The 22,274-nt window shown below is 54.6% G+C and overlaps 7 protein-coding genes across 7 annotated transcripts; 2 read left to right on the top strand and 5 right to left on the bottom strand.

Moving 5' to 3' along the window:
- Positions 1-831: 831 nt before the first annotated feature.
- On the bottom strand, positions 832-1,685 carry CTAM01_00203 (uncharacterized protein; the record flags this gene model as incomplete). The annotated part of the gene is made up of 2 exons (XM_060516257.1): positions 832-1,346; positions 1,454-1,685. The coding sequence occupies 2 exons, from the start codon at positions 1,683-1,685 to the stop codon at positions 832-834; spliced, it is 747 nt and encodes a 248-aa protein (XP_060388883.1).
- Positions 1,686-6,782: 5,097 nt separating this feature from the next.
- CTAM01_00202 (uncharacterized protein) lies at positions 6,783-7,616 on the top strand (the record flags this gene model as incomplete). The annotated part of the gene is made up of 3 exons (XM_060516256.1): positions 6,783-7,386; positions 7,472-7,524; positions 7,590-7,616. The coding sequence occupies 3 exons, from the start codon at positions 6,783-6,785 to the stop codon at positions 7,614-7,616; spliced, it is 684 nt and encodes a 227-aa protein (XP_060388882.1).
- A 951-nt stretch (positions 7,617-8,567) lies between these two features.
- CTAM01_00201 (KH domain-containing protein) lies at positions 8,568-10,140 on the bottom strand (the record flags this gene model as incomplete). Its single annotated transcript, XM_060516255.1, has 2 exons — positions 8,568-9,569; positions 9,625-10,140. 2 exons carry the CDS (start codon positions 10,138-10,140, stop codon positions 8,568-8,570), a joined length of 1,518 nt encoding a protein of 505 aa, XP_060388881.1.
- Positions 10,141-12,262: 2,122 nt separating this feature from the next.
- On the top strand, positions 12,263-13,298 carry CTAM01_00200 (uncharacterized protein; the record flags this gene model as incomplete). Its single annotated transcript, XM_060516254.1, has 2 exons — positions 12,263-12,370; positions 12,423-13,298. 2 exons carry the CDS (start codon positions 12,263-12,265, stop codon positions 13,296-13,298), a joined length of 984 nt encoding a protein of 327 aa, XP_060388880.1.
- A 2,129-nt stretch (positions 13,299-15,427) lies between these two features.
- On the bottom strand, positions 15,428-16,997 carry CTAM01_00199 (pyridoxal kinase; the record flags this gene model as incomplete). The annotated part of the gene is made up of 5 exons (XM_060516253.1): positions 15,428-16,031; positions 16,241-16,577; positions 16,694-16,773; positions 16,869-16,879; positions 16,944-16,997. The coding sequence occupies 5 exons, from the start codon at positions 16,995-16,997 to the stop codon at positions 15,428-15,430; spliced, it is 1,086 nt and encodes a 361-aa protein (XP_060388879.1).
- A 952-nt stretch (positions 16,998-17,949) lies between these two features.
- Positions 17,950-18,921, bottom strand: CTAM01_00198 (proliferating cell nuclear antigen; the record flags this gene model as incomplete). The annotated part of the gene is made up of 4 exons (XM_060516252.1): positions 17,950-17,967; positions 18,031-18,320; positions 18,388-18,817; positions 18,880-18,921. 4 exons carry the CDS (start codon positions 18,919-18,921, stop codon positions 17,950-17,952), a joined length of 780 nt encoding a protein of 259 aa, XP_060388878.1.
- A 1,081-nt stretch (positions 18,922-20,002) lies between these two features.
- Positions 20,003-22,094, bottom strand: CTAM01_00197 (uncharacterized protein; the record flags this gene model as incomplete). The annotated part of the gene is made up of 5 exons (XM_060516251.1): positions 20,003-20,670; positions 20,722-21,173; positions 21,243-21,715; positions 21,780-21,967; positions 22,046-22,094. 5 exons carry the CDS (start codon positions 22,092-22,094, stop codon positions 20,003-20,005), a joined length of 1,830 nt encoding a protein of 609 aa, XP_060388877.1.
- Positions 22,095-22,274: the final 180 nt, after the last annotated feature.

Raw genomic sequence — 22,274 nt, 5'->3', positions numbered from 1 at the left:
CCCGACCGCCACCTTCCTGAACCCGAGTCCGACCGGGCCCGGGAAATCGTAGCCGTTGACGGCCGGAGGCTTGCTTTGTGGGTTTTTGATCGGCGGCCTTTGTAAATTGCCTGAACAATAGGCATCGTGGAAGAACGAACAAAGACGTCATTGCTGAAATTGAATCGGAAGGGGTCATTTCAAGAATGAATAACAACACAACAGGAAACTGTTACCTAGCTTCACGGTGTAGAATTGTCGGTACCAAGCTGCAGGATCGCTGTTGTGGTTGCAGACCCTTGCCACCTGTGGTCAACACAAGAAGTCAGCCCGCCGAGACAGTATGCTGGGACCTAGGCGTGGTAGGGAGCGCAGTTGTGCCTGAAAATCCCACCTGTTCACGTCAGACAAGCTGCGGCCGTCCCATGGCAGCTGCAAGGTTATCTGATCGGCATCTCAGCATTACCCCAATGTGATCGACATGTCACAGAATTCAGTTGAACCGTTGGCAAGAAGACTCAAAGCATTGTAAAAAATTGTTTTCTTTTTCTTTAGAAACAGACTTAATCGTTCTCTCTCACATTATCAGCTAGAAAGGTATCAACCCGTCCCTCGTGATCACCCACGTCCACGGGGACACTGGTATCGAAAACACAGGAAAACGCCATGTGCGGAGGAACCCATTCCTCAAGGCAGTAGTGATACGGAATGCCCGAGTTCATTAGCCTTGAAGCCGTGTCACCCGTCTTTTTATCCATTCATGACCAAATATGCACGTTGAAACCCAAAACCAAGCTCAATGCAGTTTTAACAGATGTAGTGAATCCGAGTAGATGCTGCAACGGAGGTTGCTTAGAGAAGGGCAGCAACGGCGAGACCACCGAGCACAGCGAAGACACCAGCAGTAGCCTGGGCACCAGCAGCAACACCAGTAACGGTGGCAATAGCAGAGCGGGTAGCGGTGCCAGTGCTGTTAGTAGCAGGGCGGGTGACGCTGGTGATGGTGGAGGCAGGAGCGCTCAGGGTAGCGGGGGTCGGGACAGCGGTGGTGGAAAGAGCGGCGGTGGAGTTTACGATGACGCTCTCAGACTTGGTGACAGAGGCGGAAGCCGAGGCAGAAGCAGAGGCGGTAGGAGTGACCGAAACGCTGGCAGCGGACAGGGTGACGGTAGCGGTGGGCGAGGAGGAGACAACGGTGGTGGTGCCGGAGGCAGAGCCCTCGCCAGCAATGATGTGGAAGGGGTTGGAGTACTGGAAGTCGACGGTGGGGTTGGACTCAGACTTGACGACCAGGCCGTAGAAGGCGTCCTTGCCGAGAGTGCTGGGGATGGTCCAGGTGTACTTTCCAGCAGAGTTGGGGATGCCGGCTGAGAGCGTGTTAGTTCTCCTTCCTGATCTCATCGCGAATTGGCTACCGGGAGGATGGTAGATATCTCCATCACGTCCCAGACAGCCAGGTGACTTGTATACTTACAGGCAATGTCCTGAAGAGGAATCTGGGTGTTCTGGGTAGCACCACCGATCAGGCTGATGGAGACGGTGACGTCCTTGAAGGCATCGGGGGCAGTCCACTCGATGGTGTAGGAGGTACCGGCGTTGATCTTCTCGTTGGGAGTGGGCTTCGTGACGGGGTCGAAGTTGGCGTTCTGGGCCAGGGCGGAGGCAGCGAAGGCCAGGAAGGCAGCGGCGGAGATCTTGAACTGCATTTTGATGATTGAGTCGACAAGGTCGCTTGAGTGTTGGAGAGGTGTTGATTAGAAGTTAGGTCTAAAATAAAAAAGACTTAAAAGGTCCAGGAACGAGCGACTGGAAGTTAGAAAGTGAGAAGGTTGGTTTTGGAAAAAGGGAGAGTGAGGTGTCTTTGCGACGGGTTAATGAATGACTATATTTAAAAGAGTGTCAGGCTGAAGCCAGATGATGAGACGCACAACGGCACGGGGTAAAGTGACTGGGACTTGGGTTGAGGGTAAGGAGGGAAAGAGGAAAGAGAAGGAAAGAGCAGACGACGACAGGAGGGATAGGAAAAGAAGAGGAGGTGAGGTGAGCATGACCCCTGCTAGTACTGCACCCCGAGGGTGAGGGTGGTGAGGTGAACCGTGAGTGCTCCGGGCGCGCGGCAAGGGGGTGCAAGGCAATGGCCCATGGCTTCCTTCCTCCTCTCTTCCATGGTCTGGGGGGTCCCATTGACATTGACATTCAGCGAAAATACCAGGTTCTACGGGTGTAGACAGAAAGAGGGGTGAGTCGGGGACATCCTGACCCAATTAGGCAAGGTACACACGATGGCCTCATGGGCATCACATTGGGAGGGAGCGAAAACCTGGAGAGGCACAGGCACAGGCTGTGACGAAGTAAGGCACAGAAGGGGGAAGCCCAGCAAAGTTGGGCGCAATGTTCCCGCCGTCTGGTGAAGTTGTGCATGCCATCGTCGCAATTGTCAACTGCGCCGCCGACAGCGCAGACATGGGTGTGGAAATTAAAGACGAGATTACCCCGTTCTGATTGGGTGGAATCATCTAAGCCAGGGGGTGTGGGCCATTGAATTTCCCTGGCGCAGGTACCTAGGGCCTAGAGGCAGGCACCTCCTTCCCGACTGCAACTTCCTCCATTCTCATGTAAGACAGGTACGTACCTGCACCTGAGGACTCGAAGGACCGCCCAACCAGCCGACCTCAGTTCTTTCCATTTCTAACCCAAGGTCAGGTAACGCTCCATTTATTTGACCGCGGCGTGAATTGAAGCGCGTACGTAGATTTCTACGCAGTAAAGGTTCCCACCGACAATTCGTGGAGCTGCAGCCTGACGGCATTACACTATTGGCATCTTCTGCAAGAAGAGTGCCACTGGGTGCCACAATGCGGCGCGGATACTCTCCCAATTGCAAAGTAACTTTCCCACTCAGTGCAAGGAACAGATCACAACCGAACAGGGCTGAGCCAACGCGATTTCCGCTTCCTGCTCAGTGGACCGCGATTTCACCCAATGAAGCGGCCAGCGCAGCACCTCGCAGGCTCCCAGGTAACCCACTCGTCCCATTCCAGGGGGTGACGAGACGTCGAGATCTCCCGCAACCCACTTGCTTCCGAAGCTGCTCCCATTTGCAGGCGGACACCTTTTTTTTTTTTTTTTTTTTTAGTGCAGTGGTTCGCCTCAAGGCAACAGTACCACCTCCAAGGCAACCAAAGCTTTCGGCAACTTCGAATTCGCTTCGTCTTGCAACTCTTGCTCGCATCCATTTCGAAATGCCCCCCATGTTACGGATACTCACCCATCTCACGCGAGGCCTCGAAACGGAATGGCTACGTTTCCCAACAGCCGGGATAGGGCGGAACCTAGTGTACGAAGCACGGTGTAAGCTCTGGAAACTTGGAAACAAACATCAAGCCTCGAGTACCACTTCACGCACGAGGCCAGCCTAGCCTAGGCCGCCAACAAGAGCCAAGTTTCGGGCATGGCGTGCTAGCCAAGGTACATCGAGGAAGAGACGCTTCGAGGCGGAGCAGCATTGTTGACTTGACCTCCAACCAAAGCCTGGAGACAACTGGAAGAAGTCAGGAACCAAGACGGGGTTGCGGCCAGCAGTTCCAACCGCTAAATCGACCCTCACAAGGTAGTTAGTTAGCTTTACCCACATACCTCTATGCTCTGGCGGTCTCGCCCCTCGAGGGAATTTCCCCGGCCATCTATCCGTACGGGTGTGGTCAACAAACCTGCTACGCTGACATGAATACTCATTATTATCCAATTTCCAGCGGTCATTGTTGGTGGTGTCTCGCTCCCGATGAGCCCACACATGGCTCAGATGATGCGACGGTCTGCTACAGCGTGTTCCATCTACTAACGAGAGAGCGTTTAAGCTAATTAATTACCTTAACGGGGATCTCGAAATAGACACTACTGATTGCTCAGTCACATCTCTTCGTTGGTACGTACCGACAGGAGCAGACACGGCCACTGCAAGGAACGAGGAAACGGTTCATGGGACCGCCTGACTTGGCACCAGCCGCTGCCGCCAACTCTCCATCCCTCAGCTTTCGCTGACACCTATGCCATCCACCTGGCACCAGTCCGTCTCTCATCCGTCTCCTTTTCACCGCAGTGCTAGGTGGCGGACTACCATCGGCCTGGCGTCAAAGCGGCCACTTAAATTTGCCATGCCGCATCCTCTAGTCTGTGCTTCATACTCCAGTGGTCAACCAGGGGAAGAGACGTTGGAGATCCCCCCCCCGAGGGCCCGAAGTGACGATACATCATGCACAAAAAGATCTTTTGTGTCCTCGGCCCTTCCAGAACCACACGAAGGAGCGACACTAGCTGCCAAGCGAGAGCATACACGCTCACAATCCAGCGAGAAAATTCGAATCAGTAATGTGTCCGATTGATCCATTTTGCAGCTGGAAATCCGTTGCCACCTTGAATTGGCCTTGCGAGTTAATTCACATCACAGATGAAGCGGATCCAACCAAATCAATTACTTGACGAAGCATCCAACTCTGGATGTGAGATGTCGCAATCACGGAACACCAGACAGTCTCCCCGCTGGCAATTGCTTTTCAACCCCTGCCACTTGGAGTCTGGAGATATATCCATTTCCACGCCGATGACGACTCACACCCTTGTTTGCGGAATGTGAGGACATCGTGGACCTGGGGCAGCTTGAATGCAGCACGGAGGGGCGGACTGGGCCTCAGCTTCGCGCAATGGTTAACCCAACGGCCTCCACATTAAACCAGCTGCTCCAATCTGGACCTCGGACAGAAGCCGATGGGCGCTGTGAAGTTGAACTCGGCTATCTCGTAGCTTTGCGAAAACACCATCTCTTCGAAGACATCTCATATGATGGCTCAATTACGAACCTCAGCCCTCGCAATGACTTCCAGCTTGCAGTCTTCCGCCCCGTCTCTGCATAATCCGATGTTCTGCATTCACCACTGCCACAACCCAATTTTGGACCCAAGGAACGACTCGTCCGACGCATCGGGTCGGCCGTCAGCAAGGTCCCCATCGCTTGCGTCCCTTGTCAGAGTTTCAACACCAAACTCTATTACCCATAGTCAATTAGCTAACGACCCAGCAAGCAAGACCCATCCACAACGAGTCGCAAACCGTGGAACCCAAGTCATGGAGGCATTGACTGGCAGGACATCTGAAGCTGAGAAGCCCCTTGACCTGCCACTACATTCAAGCGACGTCATGGGCCAATGGCAGCAAATCCGACAGCGACAGAAATAGTCTCTGCATAGGTGAGCTCGCACATATCTAACTGAGGCCATTTTCAAAGACACCCAGACCTTGAAAACGCATGCTAGGTTGTGGTTCTTGTAGCACGCTCGACAGCCGTTGACGAGGTTGCTTTTTCTCTGCAACTCTACGATGCAGTCAGCGTGCCTAGCAGCTCGAATACGGCCGAGGACGGACCACTGGTTTTTCGGCTACGTGCAGTCAAGTGGCACAGCGATAGCGCTCACTGCGAGATCTGGTGTCACAAGACCGCCTTTTTGCATTCCAGTTAGTGTGGTCAAGGACTGCCTGTCGTTCTTTTCCCGCGACAATGCAGGCGGTGCTAGCGAGCAAGCTTCGCATGCGTGTAGTGGTGCCACGATGCTGGGGCTCTCGCACAACGTTGCTTGTCATTCAGTGACTACCGAGTGACGGTGAGGAAGGGTGTAGCATCGTGGTCAACACGAGTCAACCTTGTAAGCTTCCTGCAGGTTAAGAAACTGGTTGCGACATCAAAAGCCACACCAAAAAGCCTTTTATTGATTTCACCTCAGCCCTAAGTCAACTTGCGATGCCCGAAAGAGGGCATTCGGCAAACCTGGGCGCGCCTGGGCAAGCACGGCACTTTCTCCCACCCCCATGTGAGGAAAGCGCAAGCCAGCCAGCCCACTGCCGATGAGGAGAAGCAATCGTCGGAATGGTGGCATTCCTGTGCCTCACCCTTTCGTGGTTTCAAGGCCAGACAACTTCTGAGCCGGGTCTCAACCGTTGGAATGCCCTGCCCACAAGAAGGTGCGCTATTACTAGCGTCAAGCTATGATCAGATTTGGGGTGTTTTTTTCCATTCGCATGTTTTGATGTCATCATCTGCACGAAGAATGCACATGGGAGCAAGTGCCGCTCAGGATCATCTAGGTTGGCCACGCGCCCGAACTTCATCGCCGCCGTCGCTGGGCGGAGGTTCCGTGGAACTGGAGCGAGCGGGAGTGGATCCGGCCGGCCTCTACTGGTGCGGAGCCCGATGTATGGCTGTCCCGTCCGTCATTTCAACTCCCGCTCTTTTTCTTCAGCAATCCGATCAAAGCCCGTGGGCCTGTCTTTCCCGGCTCCTAGGTATTAACCCCATGGTAGAGAACATGCACACCTACCGGGCTTGAGGAACCGGCAGAAGACATGCCGCAATGTGGCTTGCGACATTCGCAAACCTAGAGACTTGTGTCACCAGAAGCTTCGCCCTGCGGTGCGGAGTAGAACCGCACCACACCACGTGACCGATACATCCCGATGCGTCCGGATGGAAGTGCAACGTCCCGCCTCGAACGTAGAACCTTGTAGAAGGTGCTCGTACTACATGACGAAGTCAATCACTTGTTGATTGCAGGAAACCCAAAGTCGTGAATAGCATCATAACTGTCCAAGATATAAAGTCCAACCCAACCCCGGGGAAACACTTACATATCCGAAGTGTCTTCGAGGACCTGATACCTATCTCACACAACTATCTCACGCACCTCACCCCTCTTCCACCTCCATCAATCATCCCAACCATTCTACATTCTCCAAAGTCAACCGGATCACAAACAATGGCCTCCTCCGCCCCAGTTACAGAATTCATAACCTTCACCTTCAAAAACCACAACACCTCGCCCCCCTCCCAACCGCCCGCAGCCTGGTCCGACGTAACCTCGACCCTCAAATCCGTCCCCGGCGTAAACGCCCTCTACACGGGCACCCAGCTCGAGGACCCATCCAAAACAGTCCTGGTCATCGAGTGGGCCTCCCCGGACGCCTTCTCCGCCTTTGCCTCGTCCGAGGCCTACATGCCCTGGTTCGCCTCCCTCAAAGCCGTCGTCGCCGCCTCCTCGCCCGTCTTCTACAAGGTCCCCCTTCTCTCCGCGAACCAGGACCCGCCGTCCGTTGTCCTCCGCGCGCCGTGCACAGAGGTCTTTGTAGCGTACGGCGTAGAACCCGACTTCGCGGGCCAGACGGCCGTGTTTGCCAAAGCGTTGGTGGAGGGGCGGGCGAGCGTCGCCGGGTATCACGGGCACGCGTACGGCGAGATCTCGACGCCCCTTGCCGTGGACGCCACCTCCGGAGGCGGGGACGGGGAGAAGGGCCCTGCTGTGACGCTCTTGTTGGGATGGGATAGTAAGCAGGCTCACCTCGACGCCAAAGCCAAGGCTGGACGTAAGTTTGGTCAACATTAACCCCCTGCTGAGGGGGGTTGTCCCACGTAGGCTCTAGCAAGAAAGCTGACTGAGTTTGTTTACAGCCATATCCGATAACATTCACTTGCTGAGATCAGGCCGCAAGGACATTTCCATGGTATGTTGTTGTCGAGGCCATCGATATCTTTTTACTTGCCTGCATCACCGACTGACGATGAACAGTATCACGTAAATCTGAAGCAAATCTGACGACCGAATATACTGAATGCTAGTTCCATGTGAAAGTTTGTTCCTTGGAAGAAGAAAGCTACGAGGATGGGATGACTACGATTACGTACTGTACCTTTATGATGGGATTACGATGAGACGAGATGTGTAATATACTTTTGTGCCCCAACCACCGTCTATCAACACGATATCCTGTGTGCAAACTTGTGCGGCTTACTTCTGATCCGAGGCAGGATTGCTGCGCGTCATCAGCACGTGCAAATTGAATGTCAACACTTACCGTCTCCTACGTCCATCTCATGAATTCCGAGTTGTGGATGCGTCTCAGCCCCAGCCAACAAACTTCGTCACTGCCGCCTTCGTCCGATGCCTATTGGGAATCGATTAGCAATCTCATTCTCACGAGGCCAAACTATCAGTGTCCACGGTGACCTCGTCTCCTGCGCCAAGGCGCGGGCAAGGAAAAGAATTGATCTGCTCCTCAACCAGACGAGATATGCGCGCGTGTCATACGGCAGGTAGAGAGAATGTAGTAGGGCAGAGTGCACGAATGTATGTGGTAGAGTTGATCAGGACGATGTTGGGGAACGGGTCACGATATTCTAGGGGTCAAGGCTGTCATAACCGTCAGGGCTGTGTGAGTGAGGGTGATAGGACGACAAGCAGGGCCGAACAAGGCGGCGACCGATGGGGCGCGCGACGGTGATAGTGATGAGAGTGGGCAGGAAGTCAAGATGTGCTGGAGAATGGATGAAGTAAAAGAGAGTAGTGCACTATTAAAAGTAGTACCTCCTCTAAAAGCACCTTTGATCTGCCGAAGCTGATCGAGACCAGTCCCCCTTTCCAGATGTAGCCGGGGTCTCACGGCGTAGATGTCGCTAGAGACCAATCCGATATCCCCCAAACACGGCGATGATGTTTCGCGAAAGAAAAGAAACTGTGCCATTCCGCCCGAAATTTTGGTTTGCCGAACTAAAATTTGATAGTCAGTAAAGTCATGAACGTCGTCAACGCTAGATCCGGTGTTTTTCCGATTCTGTTGTACTTGTTAGCACTTTGCTCGACCCTGCTGACCTTGGCCTCAATCTGCTTACCAAGACGAGAGTAGAGCATGTAAAGCGCCATCCTGTTGCACTCCTCTGTGCCCGTGATTGTGACCAGGCGTTCGTTGCTGTTGTCTTGCGGCTCGTTGATCTTAATCACACTACCGCTGATCTGGCGTATTTCGTTGATCTTTTGCCCGCCCTTTCCGATGATGGCTCCAACCATATCATTAGGGATATAGATCTGCTGGGTCAAAGGCGCGCCTGGCATGGCTCCTCCGTGAACGGGCTGAGCTGGGTGAGCGCCGTGAGGTTGAGGCATGGCAGCACCTGCGTGGGGTTGCATAGGAGCAGCGGCGCCATAGCCGCCAGCCTGCGCCGCACCGTAGTGAATGGGCATGGCCGGGTTGGGCTGGGCTGCCTGGTGAGGGTAGGGCTGCGCGCCGTACGGAGCAGCTGGCAGGCCGTGATGTTGGGCGCGAGCGTCGTGTCTGCGGTTGTAGTTATCGCGGTTACCGTAGTTGCCAGTGGTTGGCTGCGGGCTGTATGGGACAACTTGCATGCCGCCAGGGACAACGCCAGCGGGGCCACCACTCCTTGTCGCATATGCGGAGGCAGCAGGTCCACCGAACCGGTCATTCAGCTGCTCTAGCAGGGTGCTGCCGACGTAGTACGTAGCGATGTGAACCGCGTCAGCAACACCCATAACCACCAGCGAGCGCTCGGTCGACAGAGGCAGGCAGGAGTCGGACGCGTTAAGCCTTGCACCGGAAGCCTCCTGGATCTCGCGGATACGAGCGCCGCCCTTTCCGATGATGGAACCGATCAAGATGTGAGGGATGAGCAGGCGCAGAGGGTACGTCTTTGACTGGGCACTGGATGGCTCGGCAAGAGGCTCATTGTTGAGAGTCCGAATGATGAGACCGAAGGCCTATTCGACTGGGTTAGCTACGACCCCTCTGGGCAAGAGCGATTCAGTTACAAACCTTTGCAGCAGCATCGACAACGCCGCTAACGGTTAAGATGCGCTCAACGGCCCCCTTTTGGTAATCGCTAACGGTGCACTTGGCACCCGACATCTTGCGAATGTTTGACACATTTTCTCCACCCTTTCCAATGACGGTGGCAGCTTCCGGGCTGGAAATGACAGCGCGAATGTGAATCCAATCTCTCTCATCGTGACTTGCCGAGGGCGTGGAGGTCGCGGGAACGGAGCCGGCAACGGAGCTCTGGATAGGCTTCGTCTCGGAACCTTCGGCGCCTTCGTCGCCAGCCTCAGACTTTGTATCAGCGCCGTTGGTCTTGTCGGCACCGTTCACGTCCGTGGATGGGATGGTAGTTGCGTCGAGTGGCTGCGCCATCTCAACCTCCTCATCACTCTTCAGTATTTTGTCCAAGGCTGGGCGCTTCGCGTCGGGCTGGTCGTTGCTACGCGAAGGGGACGAGGTCTCCTCGAGGGGGCGCTTGGCCGAGTTGGCGGGTTGGGTGGGCGACGCGGACATGATGGGCTAGTTGTTAATGTCTCACACAAGTTTTCGCAATTCCGTGTATGTTCAAGAAGAGCTTGTTTGTATTCGACTATCTACACCACAACGGTTTTCAAAGGAAAACGGGCTGGTGTAGTGGCGTAGTCGGGATCGGGTTCAGAGAATGTCTCTTCGGTGAAGTGGCTTTGATCGTGCAGGATAAAGGTCGTAGGGTAGACAGAGATCGTGAAGTTGAAAGATCGGGATGTGGGTTCAGGATGACTCCTATCCTATCAGGTTCGAGGTGACTTCCGAAATCGTGAGAATCGCAAAGATACTCAGGTCAAGCGGAGGGAAGGCGAGGCTGGGCGATGAGGCAGCGGACGGGCAGGAAGAAGGTGGATGATGGAAAAGAGGTAGAGAAGGTGGGAGGGAAGGAGCTGATGATTGACAAAGGTTGTATCTGGGAGGCGATTCGGATGCAGAAGCTCAAACCTTTCTTCCGAACAGTCCAAGCTGCGATGTATCGCGACGTGGTGTCAAGTCTGCAAGCAGAGCTTTGATGTTTCCTTGCGTGAGGTTCCTTGTCTCCTTGAAGCTTGTCGAGCTGTTAAGCAACGAAACGATGATGGCAACGCGCCGACCGTCAAGCCAGAGTAGTCGGACCTGGAGAGCTTTTGGAAGCGACACGTGAGAGGGAAGCGAAACTGTGGGGGACCGATGCGCTGCGCCGTTGGAAAAACACAACCCACCGAAAGCTTTCGACAAACGAGGAGAGAGACGAAGAGGCGAGTCGGTGATTAAAAGAGATGGGAAGAGAAAACCGTGCAGGGCAAACAGATGGGTTGGAAGGGGGCTCCGGATGTCTCGAAGAGGTTTGAGAAACGGGATGGGAAGGCAAGATATTCTCACGCTTTCTCCTCAGAACAAGCAGCGCAAGTGCCAGCGCGGCGCCAATGCCAGGAGCCCATCGGTGCCCGCCTGGGGGCAAGGGCCTGTACAGTGTCTGAATTCGATGCACGGCCTCCACATTGACGCAGCCAGTGCCTTTGCCTCATTTGCGGCCTGGCCTCGACAAGTCTCCACTCTACACCAGAAAAAAAGAGGTATCCACACAGTGAGAGACGATACCTTTCCGGCAGATTAAGCAACATGGGGGAGAAGGTGGCCCCCGCTCCGGAGGTGCCTAACGTACCTTCCGCAGCGTGAGGTGCGCAACCAGCTGGTCCTTCTGGTACTCTTATGCCGTACGGATACCTGTGTGCCTTCCCACCTACGTGCCTATGCTGGGGATTGGATGTTTCATTGGGCAGATCCATGCAGCGAACCGCACAGTGTTTGCTATTTCGTGTGCATTTCCTCCGCACATCTCCCGCAGACTAATTGACCAAAGGAAAAAGGTGCGGGAGGGAAATGGAAGCTGCGCCTTGCGCCTTGCGACCGACCCTGCCTCCAACGCGGTGCTCTGCATTGTTTCCAATGCAAGGGGATGCTCCCATCGGCACCAACACACCTCCTGCACACCATACTCCGTACGGGGTATTACAGAGTACACAAAGCGAACCGGCACAACGTCACGACACGTCTCGCCAATGTGAGAGAGATAGGCATCGATTGCTTTTCAACAAGTTTCCTCGTCGCTGCCAGTGTCATCGTTATGAGCAGCCACAGCCCTACCGACGACTAAAACAATTCCTTCTTTAATCCAGTCCACCGAGTCAGGAATCGCGATTGACAGCGCGCCAGACTGCTTGACAGCCAAGACAGAGCCATCATCTGTGCAAGTCGCGGACTGTCTGCGCCCCCGGAAATCTTGATAGCACCCGACACACAGTGACACCTCGTATGAAACAAGCAGAGACGATCTAGCGCCCGAAGTCGCCTTAATTATTCTGACAAGGATCGAATCAGACGCTCGACACCATTGGACGTGCCCATTGCTCCGACGGGCCGTGAGCTTAGGACGGATTGAAGACCTGCGCGTGCTACCGTTGCTTGAAGTGTTTCGTTTCCTCCGGGAAACCCTCTCGAGGTCGCGTGCGCCATTCTATCTGATATTTGCACCGTGTCGCCAAAATACCGGATTGTTTGGCCTGTATCAGGGACATACAACAACACACAGCAGCCTCTCACTTTGAGCGACCGCTTTCAGCACAACATGGACGAAACACCCCGTCCCGTCAGCGATAGGTACACCTTGAGCCTGGATCAGAGCTTGCGAGAACTCCAAGAGAAGATTGAGCAACACCGGGAAGAGCTTGCCGCAGTATGCATCCTAATTTATGCTCGTTGAGTTCTATAAGTTAATACGTGAACAGCTTCAACGAAATGCCAACTCAAGCCAGAATGTTCCTGGACCAGGAAAAGAACCTTATGAAGTCATGAGAGGCGCTTTCGAGCAAGTTGCCAGCACGCCTCCCTTCGTACCTTTCTCGGAATCCGTTCTACCCGCGCTACTTGCCCTGCGAACGACTCGTCAGACCGTTGTTGAGTCCCAAGACTATCTGACGAGTCAAGGAGCCACTTTCGATCAGACCAAACGCAGGCTCGAAGTTGAGCAGGCGAATTTGTCTGACCAGAAAACCCTCCAGCAGAGTTTGGAGAAGCGAGTTCTGTTTCTCAAAGACGAGGCCGAATCTAGGATGGATTTGACGCCCGAACAGGCAGCCAAGAAAAGACTGGACGAACTGAGGCAAAAGAAGAAGCGTTACGACAAGGAGACAACCAAGCTACTCAAAGCTTTGAGAAACTTCATTGACGGTCACCTGGGAGGTCAACTAGCTGCGGAAGACCTCGGCGGACCTGTCGTGGGCGACATGATGGAAATTGATTCGGATCAACTCGGTGCTGGTTTCAACGCCCAGGGCCGACCTGTCAAAGTCAAATCCAATGTGGACGAGGATAAACGACAACGACGCCTCGAGGAAGTTTGGGGTTTATCCCAAGGGGATGCCGGCCGCGGAAAAGGCAATACGGACGAGGCAGCGGCTGCTGGTCGCGAGATGCGCGATCTTACAGAACAGCTTCTGAATCAACATGCTGAAGCAGCTGGCGATAGCACTGCGGCGTACGTTAAGCTCTCAAAGGAAACAGCAGCGGCGCGATTCCTCGTCAGGTCCAAGGTCGCGCAGTTCCATCCTAGGGACGCGACTAGGCTCAAGCTCATTGATTTTGGAAGAGAGCTGGACGACTAGCAGGGCTTGATCTGCCGCACATCCGTGCGAGCGTGACTGCGACGCAGTCGGCGCAGATCCCCCGTGTGGAGATGGCCAACCAGGCAATCAAATGAAATTTTCACGATAGCATGTCTACCCTGGGCCTTGCAATGTCAGAGAAAAGCTCCTGTTGTTAAGCGTTGAGTCTCTTGACTCAGGGCACGCAGTTCTCATAGGCTCACTAGGGCCATTGCAGTGTACAAATGAGGCTCCGATGTTCACAGTGCGCGCTCGTTTTCGATAGTGCGTCACAGTGTATGCGATTAACTCTACACTTGCCTCCGGGTCTGGGTAAAACGGACAAAAAAAAAAAGTTGGTGTCCAGGTTGGCACCTTGGCGTACGAAGCATGCGTCTGAAGCATCTCCTTCCGCCCTCGTCAATGCAAGAAATCAGTATGGAGAATCGACAGACTTTTGAGATTTCGAGCCTTTCTTTCAGGAGGGGTTCACAAGGCAACTCTGAGGCTATCTGATTCTCCTGAGAGAGATCGTCGCAAGATGAATGAACTCTGCCATGCCATGAGGTAGCTTATGCCCTTGCATGCTACCTTAAGTCGGATGACGACCTCTTCATAGTACGGAGTACTTGATATGTAAATGGGCAATTGGCATCTCTGGTTCTGATTGGTCAATTGCTCTGCCGCGTCCTGACGCGTCTCGCGCGACACCGCCAGAGTGCAGACGGTGGGAGAGTGCCCACTGACAACCCAGCAGTGGAAAACTCCAGCAGAGCAGGCACCTAGCTTGTTGATTCAAAGGAGTAGACTCTCGCTCAGCATTCGACTCCCCACTTTGCTCTAGCCCAGAATTCAAACGGCGAAAAGGTAAACTCTACTCTGTAGTCTTTACATCCCCTAACGTTTCTCTCAACCCAAAATGACCTCTTCTGAACCCGTCGCCGCACAACAGCAGCAGTCCGATCCTCCCGCCAAGCGAGTCAAGACCTCCTCCAACGACGCCCCCGTCCCCGCCGCCATGGAGCCCTGCCCACCTCTTCAGATCAAGAAGCTCTCCGACAAGGCTCGCCTGCCGACCCGCGGCAGCTTGTTCGCCGCCGGCTACGACCTCTACGCAGCAAAGGTCACCACCATCCCGGCCCGCGGCAAGGCCATGGTCGATACCGACATTGCCATCTCTGTCCCCGCTGGCACCTGTATGTGTTGAGACCTCTCCTGTTGACAGCTAGCTCCTCAAGAGCTTCCCCCTTCTTGGCACTTGTAGTTATGGCGATGTACTGACCACACTTTCTCGTACACTATAGACGGCCGCGTTGCTCCCCGCTCTGGCCTCGCCTCCAAGAACTTCATCGACACCGGCGCCGGCGTCATCGACGCCGACTACCGCGGCCAGGTCAAGGTCCTCCTCTTCAACCACGCCGACACCGATTTTGAGGTCGCTGAGGGCGACCGCATCGCCCAGCTCATCATCGAGCGCATCTTCACTCCCGAGGTCGTTGAGGTCGCCGAGCTCGAGGAGAGCGTGCGCGGCGCTGGCGGGTTCGGCAGCACCGGCGTTTCTCTTGCGCAGTAGATACGGTAGCGTTTGGTAGGTTCGATAGGGAGGCCTCGCGCTATGGCTTACAAGACATTGAGCTCACGGGGATGAACCAACCGATGCGATCACATCACCATGGGAACGATACAAAAGTTATGGATTTCTTATAGAACTGGAAATGGGACGAATAATGACAAATGCTACGACCACCACGATGTGCCTTTTTCTAGTCCTGATCCACAGGCCGTCTCTACATGCAGGTGACATTTATCTACCCAAGCACGCTTACTTTCAAATCTATGAACCAGCAAAGGAACACCACACAAAAGCGCCTTTCCAAAACCAAACACGCCTCTATAGGTCTTTCTCTCTCTCTTCCCCGTCGTAAAGATTTCGAACCACGCCCCCCCCCCCCCCCCCCCCCCCCCCCCCCCCCCCCCCCCCCCCCCCCCCCCCCCCCCCCCCCCGGCCCCCCCCCCCCCCCCCCCCCCCCCCCCCCCCCCCCACCCCCCCCCCCCCCCCCAAAATTTCCCACCCCCCCCCCCCCCCCCCCCCACCCCGTCCCCTCCAAACCCCTGACTCTCTGACCCCTATCGTCCAAGGGGAGCACCCTCTACAACCTTCTCGCTCTCAACTCCACAGTCGGCTCCCGCAAGCTCGCAAGGTTTCTCACGAGCTTCAGCTCGGCGCTCTTGCTCTTGAGCAGGTGAAGCTTCGTCCTCCCTTCCTCCGTCTCCGCCAAGGCGTCCCCGCCAGCGGCCGCGACGACCTCCTGCATCCCGCGCGCCGTCTGCGTGAGGACCTCGTGCATGCTCGCCAGCACCATCTCCGCCGCCTTGGCGAGGGGCAGGTCCAGCGCGTCGACCTCGTCGCCGCTGAGCCAGGATTCGCGGTCCTTGAGCTGCTGCTGTTCCTCGCTGTTGGCGCTGGCGGCGATGACGGCCTCGCGCATGCGCACCGTCATGAGGGCGGCAAACATGTCGCCCGTGCCGGAGAAGTAGGCGTCGATGGCGGGGAAGACAATCTTGAAGAGGCGCGGCTCGCCGGTGGAGGGCGACATGCTGGAGCCGACGACGGAGAGGTGGGAGGGCGGGTGGTCGGGCGAGGCGAGGGAGACGGAGGTGATTACGACGTGGGGGATGCGGTACTTTGTGTGCAGGGCGCGGATGGCGGTTTGGAGCGTCTGCATGTCGGTAATTTTGACGCCCGAGAGGAGCCTTGGTGTTTTCCCGTTCGTCAGTCTTTTTTGTCTTGTGGTCTCTGTTGTGCGTGTGAAAGAGGGGTTTGACGTTTCCTTCTTCATATGAGGGTTCTTTCACCGGGGGGGGGGGGGGGATGAAATAGACGCCGAGGTGCTGTGGATATCTGACCATTTACACAAGAAGGGGAGGGGGGAAAGGAGACAAAGAGAGGATAGAAAACATACTCGGCCTCAAATTGGTTGGGGAGAATCAAGTCGGCGTGCTCGACGAGGCTCTGATACGCGGGCACGACCTCCTCGGCGACGTACAGCTTCCCGTTGTCGCCCATGACGGGGTCCAGGACCCAGAAGAAGCCGCCCGGCGTCCCCGCGGCGGCCTGCTTCCGCTTGAGCTCCTTTGCGATATCGCCGACGGCCACGACGGCCTCGGCGCCGGGGATGTAGCCCGAGAGCATCATGTCAAAGTCGTCTAGGTACGACTGCTTGAGCCCCTCAAAGAGGTCCCGGATCTCCTGGGCGGACACCCTTGTCCCCTTCCATTGTCTGTAGCCTGTGTGATTGCCTATCGTTTTTTGAGAGAGTGTGTGTTAGCAAAGTAATACCTATGATGGCGGGGAGGAAGGGAAGGGAAGTCAGTCATGGAGAGAGGGAGGAGAGGGTGGAAGGAGGAGGCCATACTGAATTGGACGGTGTTGAGAGCCGCGACATCGCAGCCAAGGGACTGCAGTGTGAAGACGGCGATTTTGTTTCCTACATTTCTGCGAGAGGCTGTCAGACCCGCGGTCCAACACTCTGCCTATCGAAACGCCTAGCGCACATGGGGCGTATGTGAAAGGGCGCGACACAAACTCACCCGGACACAACCTGTATCGGACCGTCAGTCACACATCTCGGTCGAGGTTGTGAGAGCTCAGAGAAAAAGCCTTACATGACTGGCGACGGCCAGGACGCGTGTATCGGGGATCGGGAGTTCCACCGTCATGATCCTGTTGCGAGACTTGTGACGTCTCAAGAACAACACTTTATTGTTTGCTCAAAATGCGTGGTTATGGTATATTGTAGGTATGTTTTACTGAAGGCGTGTGTATGTAGTTTCTCAGATCTCAAAAGTCGGTTATCGGCGGGATGCTTTATCGGGAAAGATGCCGATGCGCGGAACGATTACAGTTGCTGGACAATGAGAAGGAGTGTTGCGTTGAAGAATGGTGCGGAAATAAGACAAACAAACTCGATGCGTTGTGAAACAAAAATCTGGGCAAAGTGAGAGGTCCTGTATCGGCGCAATTACCCGGATGTCTATCTATTCCGGAGATATCTCTTGGTCTCGTGTGAAGACAAGAGAGAAAGGTAATAGATGGGAGTGACTAAGTGAGATTAGAAAGGATCCAAACGGGTGTAATGCGGTTCCAGGTTCTTCCACTTGGTTAGCTTCGCAATTCCCGCTCTGGCAGTGGCTCTTGCTCTGACTCTGACGTTGCGACGGCCGATGACCGCCCAGCCCGATGTGACATTTCCAGGGAAAAAATCGACCCCGCCAAAAAAACCAAAGGGCGCATCGAAGAACCCCGCACTAGCCCGAGATTGGAAAGCTCTGACGGCAAGGCAGCTAGCTCGCCTCATTGCAGCTGCTCTCAGCTGGCGCACTCTTTCAATTGTGAGAATCCAGTAAAGGACTGGACTCGATGAATGGCGAGCACACTAGGTATCAAAGTCATGGACCCATGGTCTTATATGTAAGGTAGGCGGAAACAGTTATTTCATTATCTTTCGTGGTCCCAAAAAGTGCTTTTTGCTCTTCCTTCACCAACGTATTGCGTATCTTCTCTAGAACATGCAAAACTCAATCCAGAGTGAAAAAGGACAGGCCCTTTGCCCCGTCCATGATCCCGTACAACGCCAGCAATATCAACTTCATTCCGTCGTTAATCGCCGATTTACTCCTCGTCACCAATCTAGGATGCACGTTAGCTTTTTGTCTTGATGGTGTTGAGTGTCATGCAAGAGACTAGACTTACCTTCGGCGCCAGGTAGAAGCGCAGGTAGCTGGAGCCCGCCAGAGCGTACTCGACAAGCAGCGGTACCTCGTTCGAGAGGCAGATCTTGACTTGCTTGGAAATTGCGGCGGCCTTGCAGAAGTTGACGAGGTACTTGAGAGAGAAGGTCAGGGAGACGGGCTCAGAAAGCTCAATGTCGACGTTGTTTTCGGGCTTGTCCACGTTGGTGTGGCTTCGCAGGGTGACTGATCCATTGCCAATGTCACCGCTGGCAGCGAATTTGACACCGTCCTTGCTCGCGTCGATCGTAACTGTACGCGGCAGCAAGTTAGAATTTGTATTTTCAAAAAAGTGTTTAGAAGGGACAGCGCTGCCTACCCGACTCGCTCATTGCGATCAAGTCCGCGCAGATGCGTCTGAACTCGCTGCTTGGCATGGTGATAGTGGAGGCGTAGTCCGTCTCGGGAATACCCAGGTGCTCCTGGTCAATGTCCATCAACTTGAGGTCGTACTCGCTGATACGGTCGTTGGCTGAGCTCTCGAAGAGGATGTTCAGACTGTCGGGGGCATCCTCAGCCTTGAGCGTCAGGATGTCGTCGCCTTGGGCGGCGCGGAGGACCTTGGTCAAGGAGCCAAGGTTGACGCCGAGCGCAATGTTGCGGTCGCAGCGGAAGGGAGAAAAAGCCTCGGCCTTGAGAGCCATGGAAACCAAAGCAACATGGGAGTTGTCCATGGCCTGGAGCATGATGCCGGAGTCATTGCAGTCGAAGTTGCAGTCCTGAACGAGGTCCTTGATGGCATCGACAACCTGGGCAGGTTAGTCTCAGAATCAGCCGTTATGGCTATCAAAACAGTATAGGAAAGAATTACCTTCTTCAGGATATCGGCCTGGTCGAGTCTGGCTTCCAACATCTCTGCGAAATGTCAGCGTCATGCATTTGGATCGGAAACTGGGAGAATTGTGGAAGAAGAAGAAAATAGTGTGGATGGTTTGACGTACTGGCTGATTATATGTTTGTGAAAAGAAAAGGAGCAGAGGGGTATCTTCGGGTATCAAGGAAGCGGAAGGGAAGGCACAGAGATGATGATGAGCTGTTGTAAAAGTTGAGATCGTCAAGTCTGTGGTTGAGGGGTTGATGAAGGGTGGAAGGTCTTGTCGCGGAAAGCACTTTAATGGGCAAACACGGTCGCGCGTCGTAGTGGGCTGGCGAGGGAACGACGCGTCAAGCGTTTAATAGGGCTCAACGCCAACAACGCGCGGGGGGGCAGAAACACTCACTCACAGGCACGCCAGCCAGCGTCCGCTCCGTCTTTGATCGCTGACGGATGGCTCGTGCACCGTTCACCTACGTATCCTTGGAAGGACAAGCGAGCAGCCTGCCAGGCGCATTTTGCCCTCCTGAGATAGCAGCTGGCCCGGGCTCACCGAGCTCTCTCCACTTCGCCAGGGGTGTACGTTGATGCTCCAAGCCCCTGAATTGTGGCTCCCCCTTTCTTCTCCCTGACGACCGGGCTTCTTTGTTCAAGCTCCGGATGGCAACCGTTGGATATAAGCAATGAAAACGGCACAAAACACTGGAGTTGTTGCAACCCTGTGTGGCTGGTGAAGATGTAAACAAAACAAAGTACAGATCAAACCATAGGGCTATTGATTTCTCTCGCTTTTAGTTCCCTAGTAGATACTAACTTTTTTTGCTTGTAGTACTTAAAGTAGTCTCCAGAGATTATCTGGCCCGATCTCTGAGCCTGCACCAGATGTCATGCTGGGCATGAGTGCCATTATACAATACAAATGGGTCAACTGGAAGCGATCGATACCTCCCATCCGGATTCCCTGAAATCCCCTTCTATATGCATCCTGAGTGCGAATGTGTTTGCAGAGATTATGTATCAGAAACCAAGAACAGAAAAGGAAAACGAAGATTCAAATGACTGTGATTAGCTGAATCGTTGCACCAGAACGCCATGTCCGTCATCAATTGTCATGTCCTCATCACATCGAAACAATGCGTGATGGATTCGTCCCGGTTCGTGGGCGGGGCCGGAGGTTGATGACCATCTCAAGTTCCTTGAGCATGCCTCTGTTGGCATCCGCCTTTTCTTTGGCGATCTCTCGTTTCTCCCGGTCTTCTCTCATCTTGACGATGCGCTCGTCTCTCGTCAATAAGCTGCGGGGCCGGAACGGCTTAGCGACCGCCTCAAATATCTCCTCCGTGTCGGGCTCTCCTGTGCTGCTAAAGTCTAAGCTTGAGGGGGACTCTCCGTTCAAAGCTTTGAGGGCTTCGGCTGCTCCGCCTCCTTCATCAACTGTCGTGAGCCCACTGAGAGAGCTGGTCGGAGACAGCAGTGTGCTCATGGAACAAAGTCGCTTTTCGTTCCGGTCGATACCCAGAGCGAGTGCCGCTTTGCCTTCCTCCCAGGCCTGCATCAGTATCTTCAGGTCAGCCCCTATGGACTCATACTGTGACATGAGGTTGGATCCGAGCTCGGAAATGTCGTCAGACTCATTGAGGCTTCTGTCAGACTCCTCCCTTAACAGCGTCAATTTAGCCTGTAAACCGCGAATACCGCTGGACAAAGAGTTCAGTTTCCGTAATTGTGATCTCCATCTCTCACGACCAGGTGTTAATGGCATCTTTGGAGTTGGCGGTGGTGGGAATGCTTGCGAACGTTAGTCAACACGCCTTATAGTGAGATGAAAAGATCACTTACACTCCTCATCGCTCAGAAGTCTTTTCAGGTTGTCGAATGCCCTCTGGGTGACCGTATTGAGAGTGCGCACCGCTTCTACTGTGGTAGTCCATTTCAAGAGGTCGTCGCTCTCACCGCTCGCGTCCAGGGCCAACAATGCACACAAGAACATCTTCCGGATGGTGTGAAACCGTGCGGCGAGGATCTTGAGCGTCCTCAAAGACTCGGTGTCCTCAAGCTCATCCTCCTTGAAGCCTTGCTGGGCATCGGACATGTCGAAATCGCTGATATCGTAAATGTCGTAGTACTTCTCGAGGTCGAGTTGTTCCGAGAACCCCTTCACTACCGCCACGGTCTGATCGTATGCGGGAATGACATCCGCGAAGCACGCCCTCAGAGCCCTGCGGAGCCGCACGCACTTGCGAGTCTGTGAGCGATCCTCTATGCGGCTGATGGGCGGAAGAGGCGCACTCCTAAAGTTTGTGTCAGCGCATCACGGACTTTCTCGCCAGCTACTGGGCCAGAGGAGAAATTGAACTTACAGACGGTAACCTCTGGAAACAAGTTCCACCTCTTGCACCAGAGCAATCGCTGCGCCAGTCGCGCTGTCGAATTCCTGAGAGTTTGAAACAAATGCAGTGACCTCTGACAGTGCTTGGAGCCGTCTGTACCTCAGCCATTGTCTACGCATAAACACATGGGCGATCCCTGCAGCGATCACAAAAACCAACAGAATGACGAAAGTGCGCCGTTTGTTCAATGGCCCTGTTCCTGCAAGCCAGTTGATCGAGACGACGAGAGCCAATGCCCCTAGAACGACGACGACCGCGCTCGTTGAGTCCAGCAACTTGTCGGCCGGGTTTCCGTCAATGGCCATATTGGCGGACCGGGATGATGCATGGTTCTGGGATAATATGGAGTGCCCACTCAATAGCTGGGATGCGATAATAGTATAGCGAAATTGCTCGAGGAATTTGGAGTTGTCGGCTCGGTCAATCCTGGATGCTACCGCGGTCTGGAAAGGACACACATCAGTAATTTCCCCATGTGCCAACAGATAGGGGATTTGCAAAGCGCACCGAATAGCTGAGTCTGTAAGACTTGTCGGAGGCCGCTTTGGTAGGTATGTCGACTCTGAGGGGATTATTGCGGAATCTCGACCTAACCATCGGCCGACCTGTCGGCGCGAACTCAGGGCTCGAAGGAGGCGACACATCGTAGGTCGGATCGTCGTGCGCCCATCCTGCCTGCTCCTCTTCGCCTTCGTCTACAGCATGCGCGCAGATTATCAGTGGGCGAGCTCAATGGCATGACGGGTGTTCGCCTATGAGGAAGTTGCACTCACCACGAAGATACTCTGCGAGCGGCGACTGGTCAAACACAACAGGCTCCATCTAGCGACCTGGCAAGTATCGAGGAGGCACCTGCAAGCAGCACGGCCATCTGTCGCCCCAAGTCGTCGCGTTGGCCGCTGCGTAGTGGGATCGTGAACGGTTTGAGGGGTGGTGAGGTGTTTTGGTCGACTAATATTTAAAAGACTCAAGGGAAAGGCAAAACATGAGCAAACGCTGCTC

This window comes from Colletotrichum tamarilloi, assembly GCF_030869305.1.
Source record: "Colletotrichum tamarilloi strain Tom-12 chromosome Unknown Scaffold_1.1, whole genome shotgun sequence".
NCBI lineage: Eukaryota > Fungi > Ascomycota > Sordariomycetes > Glomerellales > Glomerellaceae > Colletotrichum > Colletotrichum tamarilloi.
Note: the sequence above shows the minus strand (reverse complement) of the source record. Positions and strands in the feature narration are given on the sequence as shown.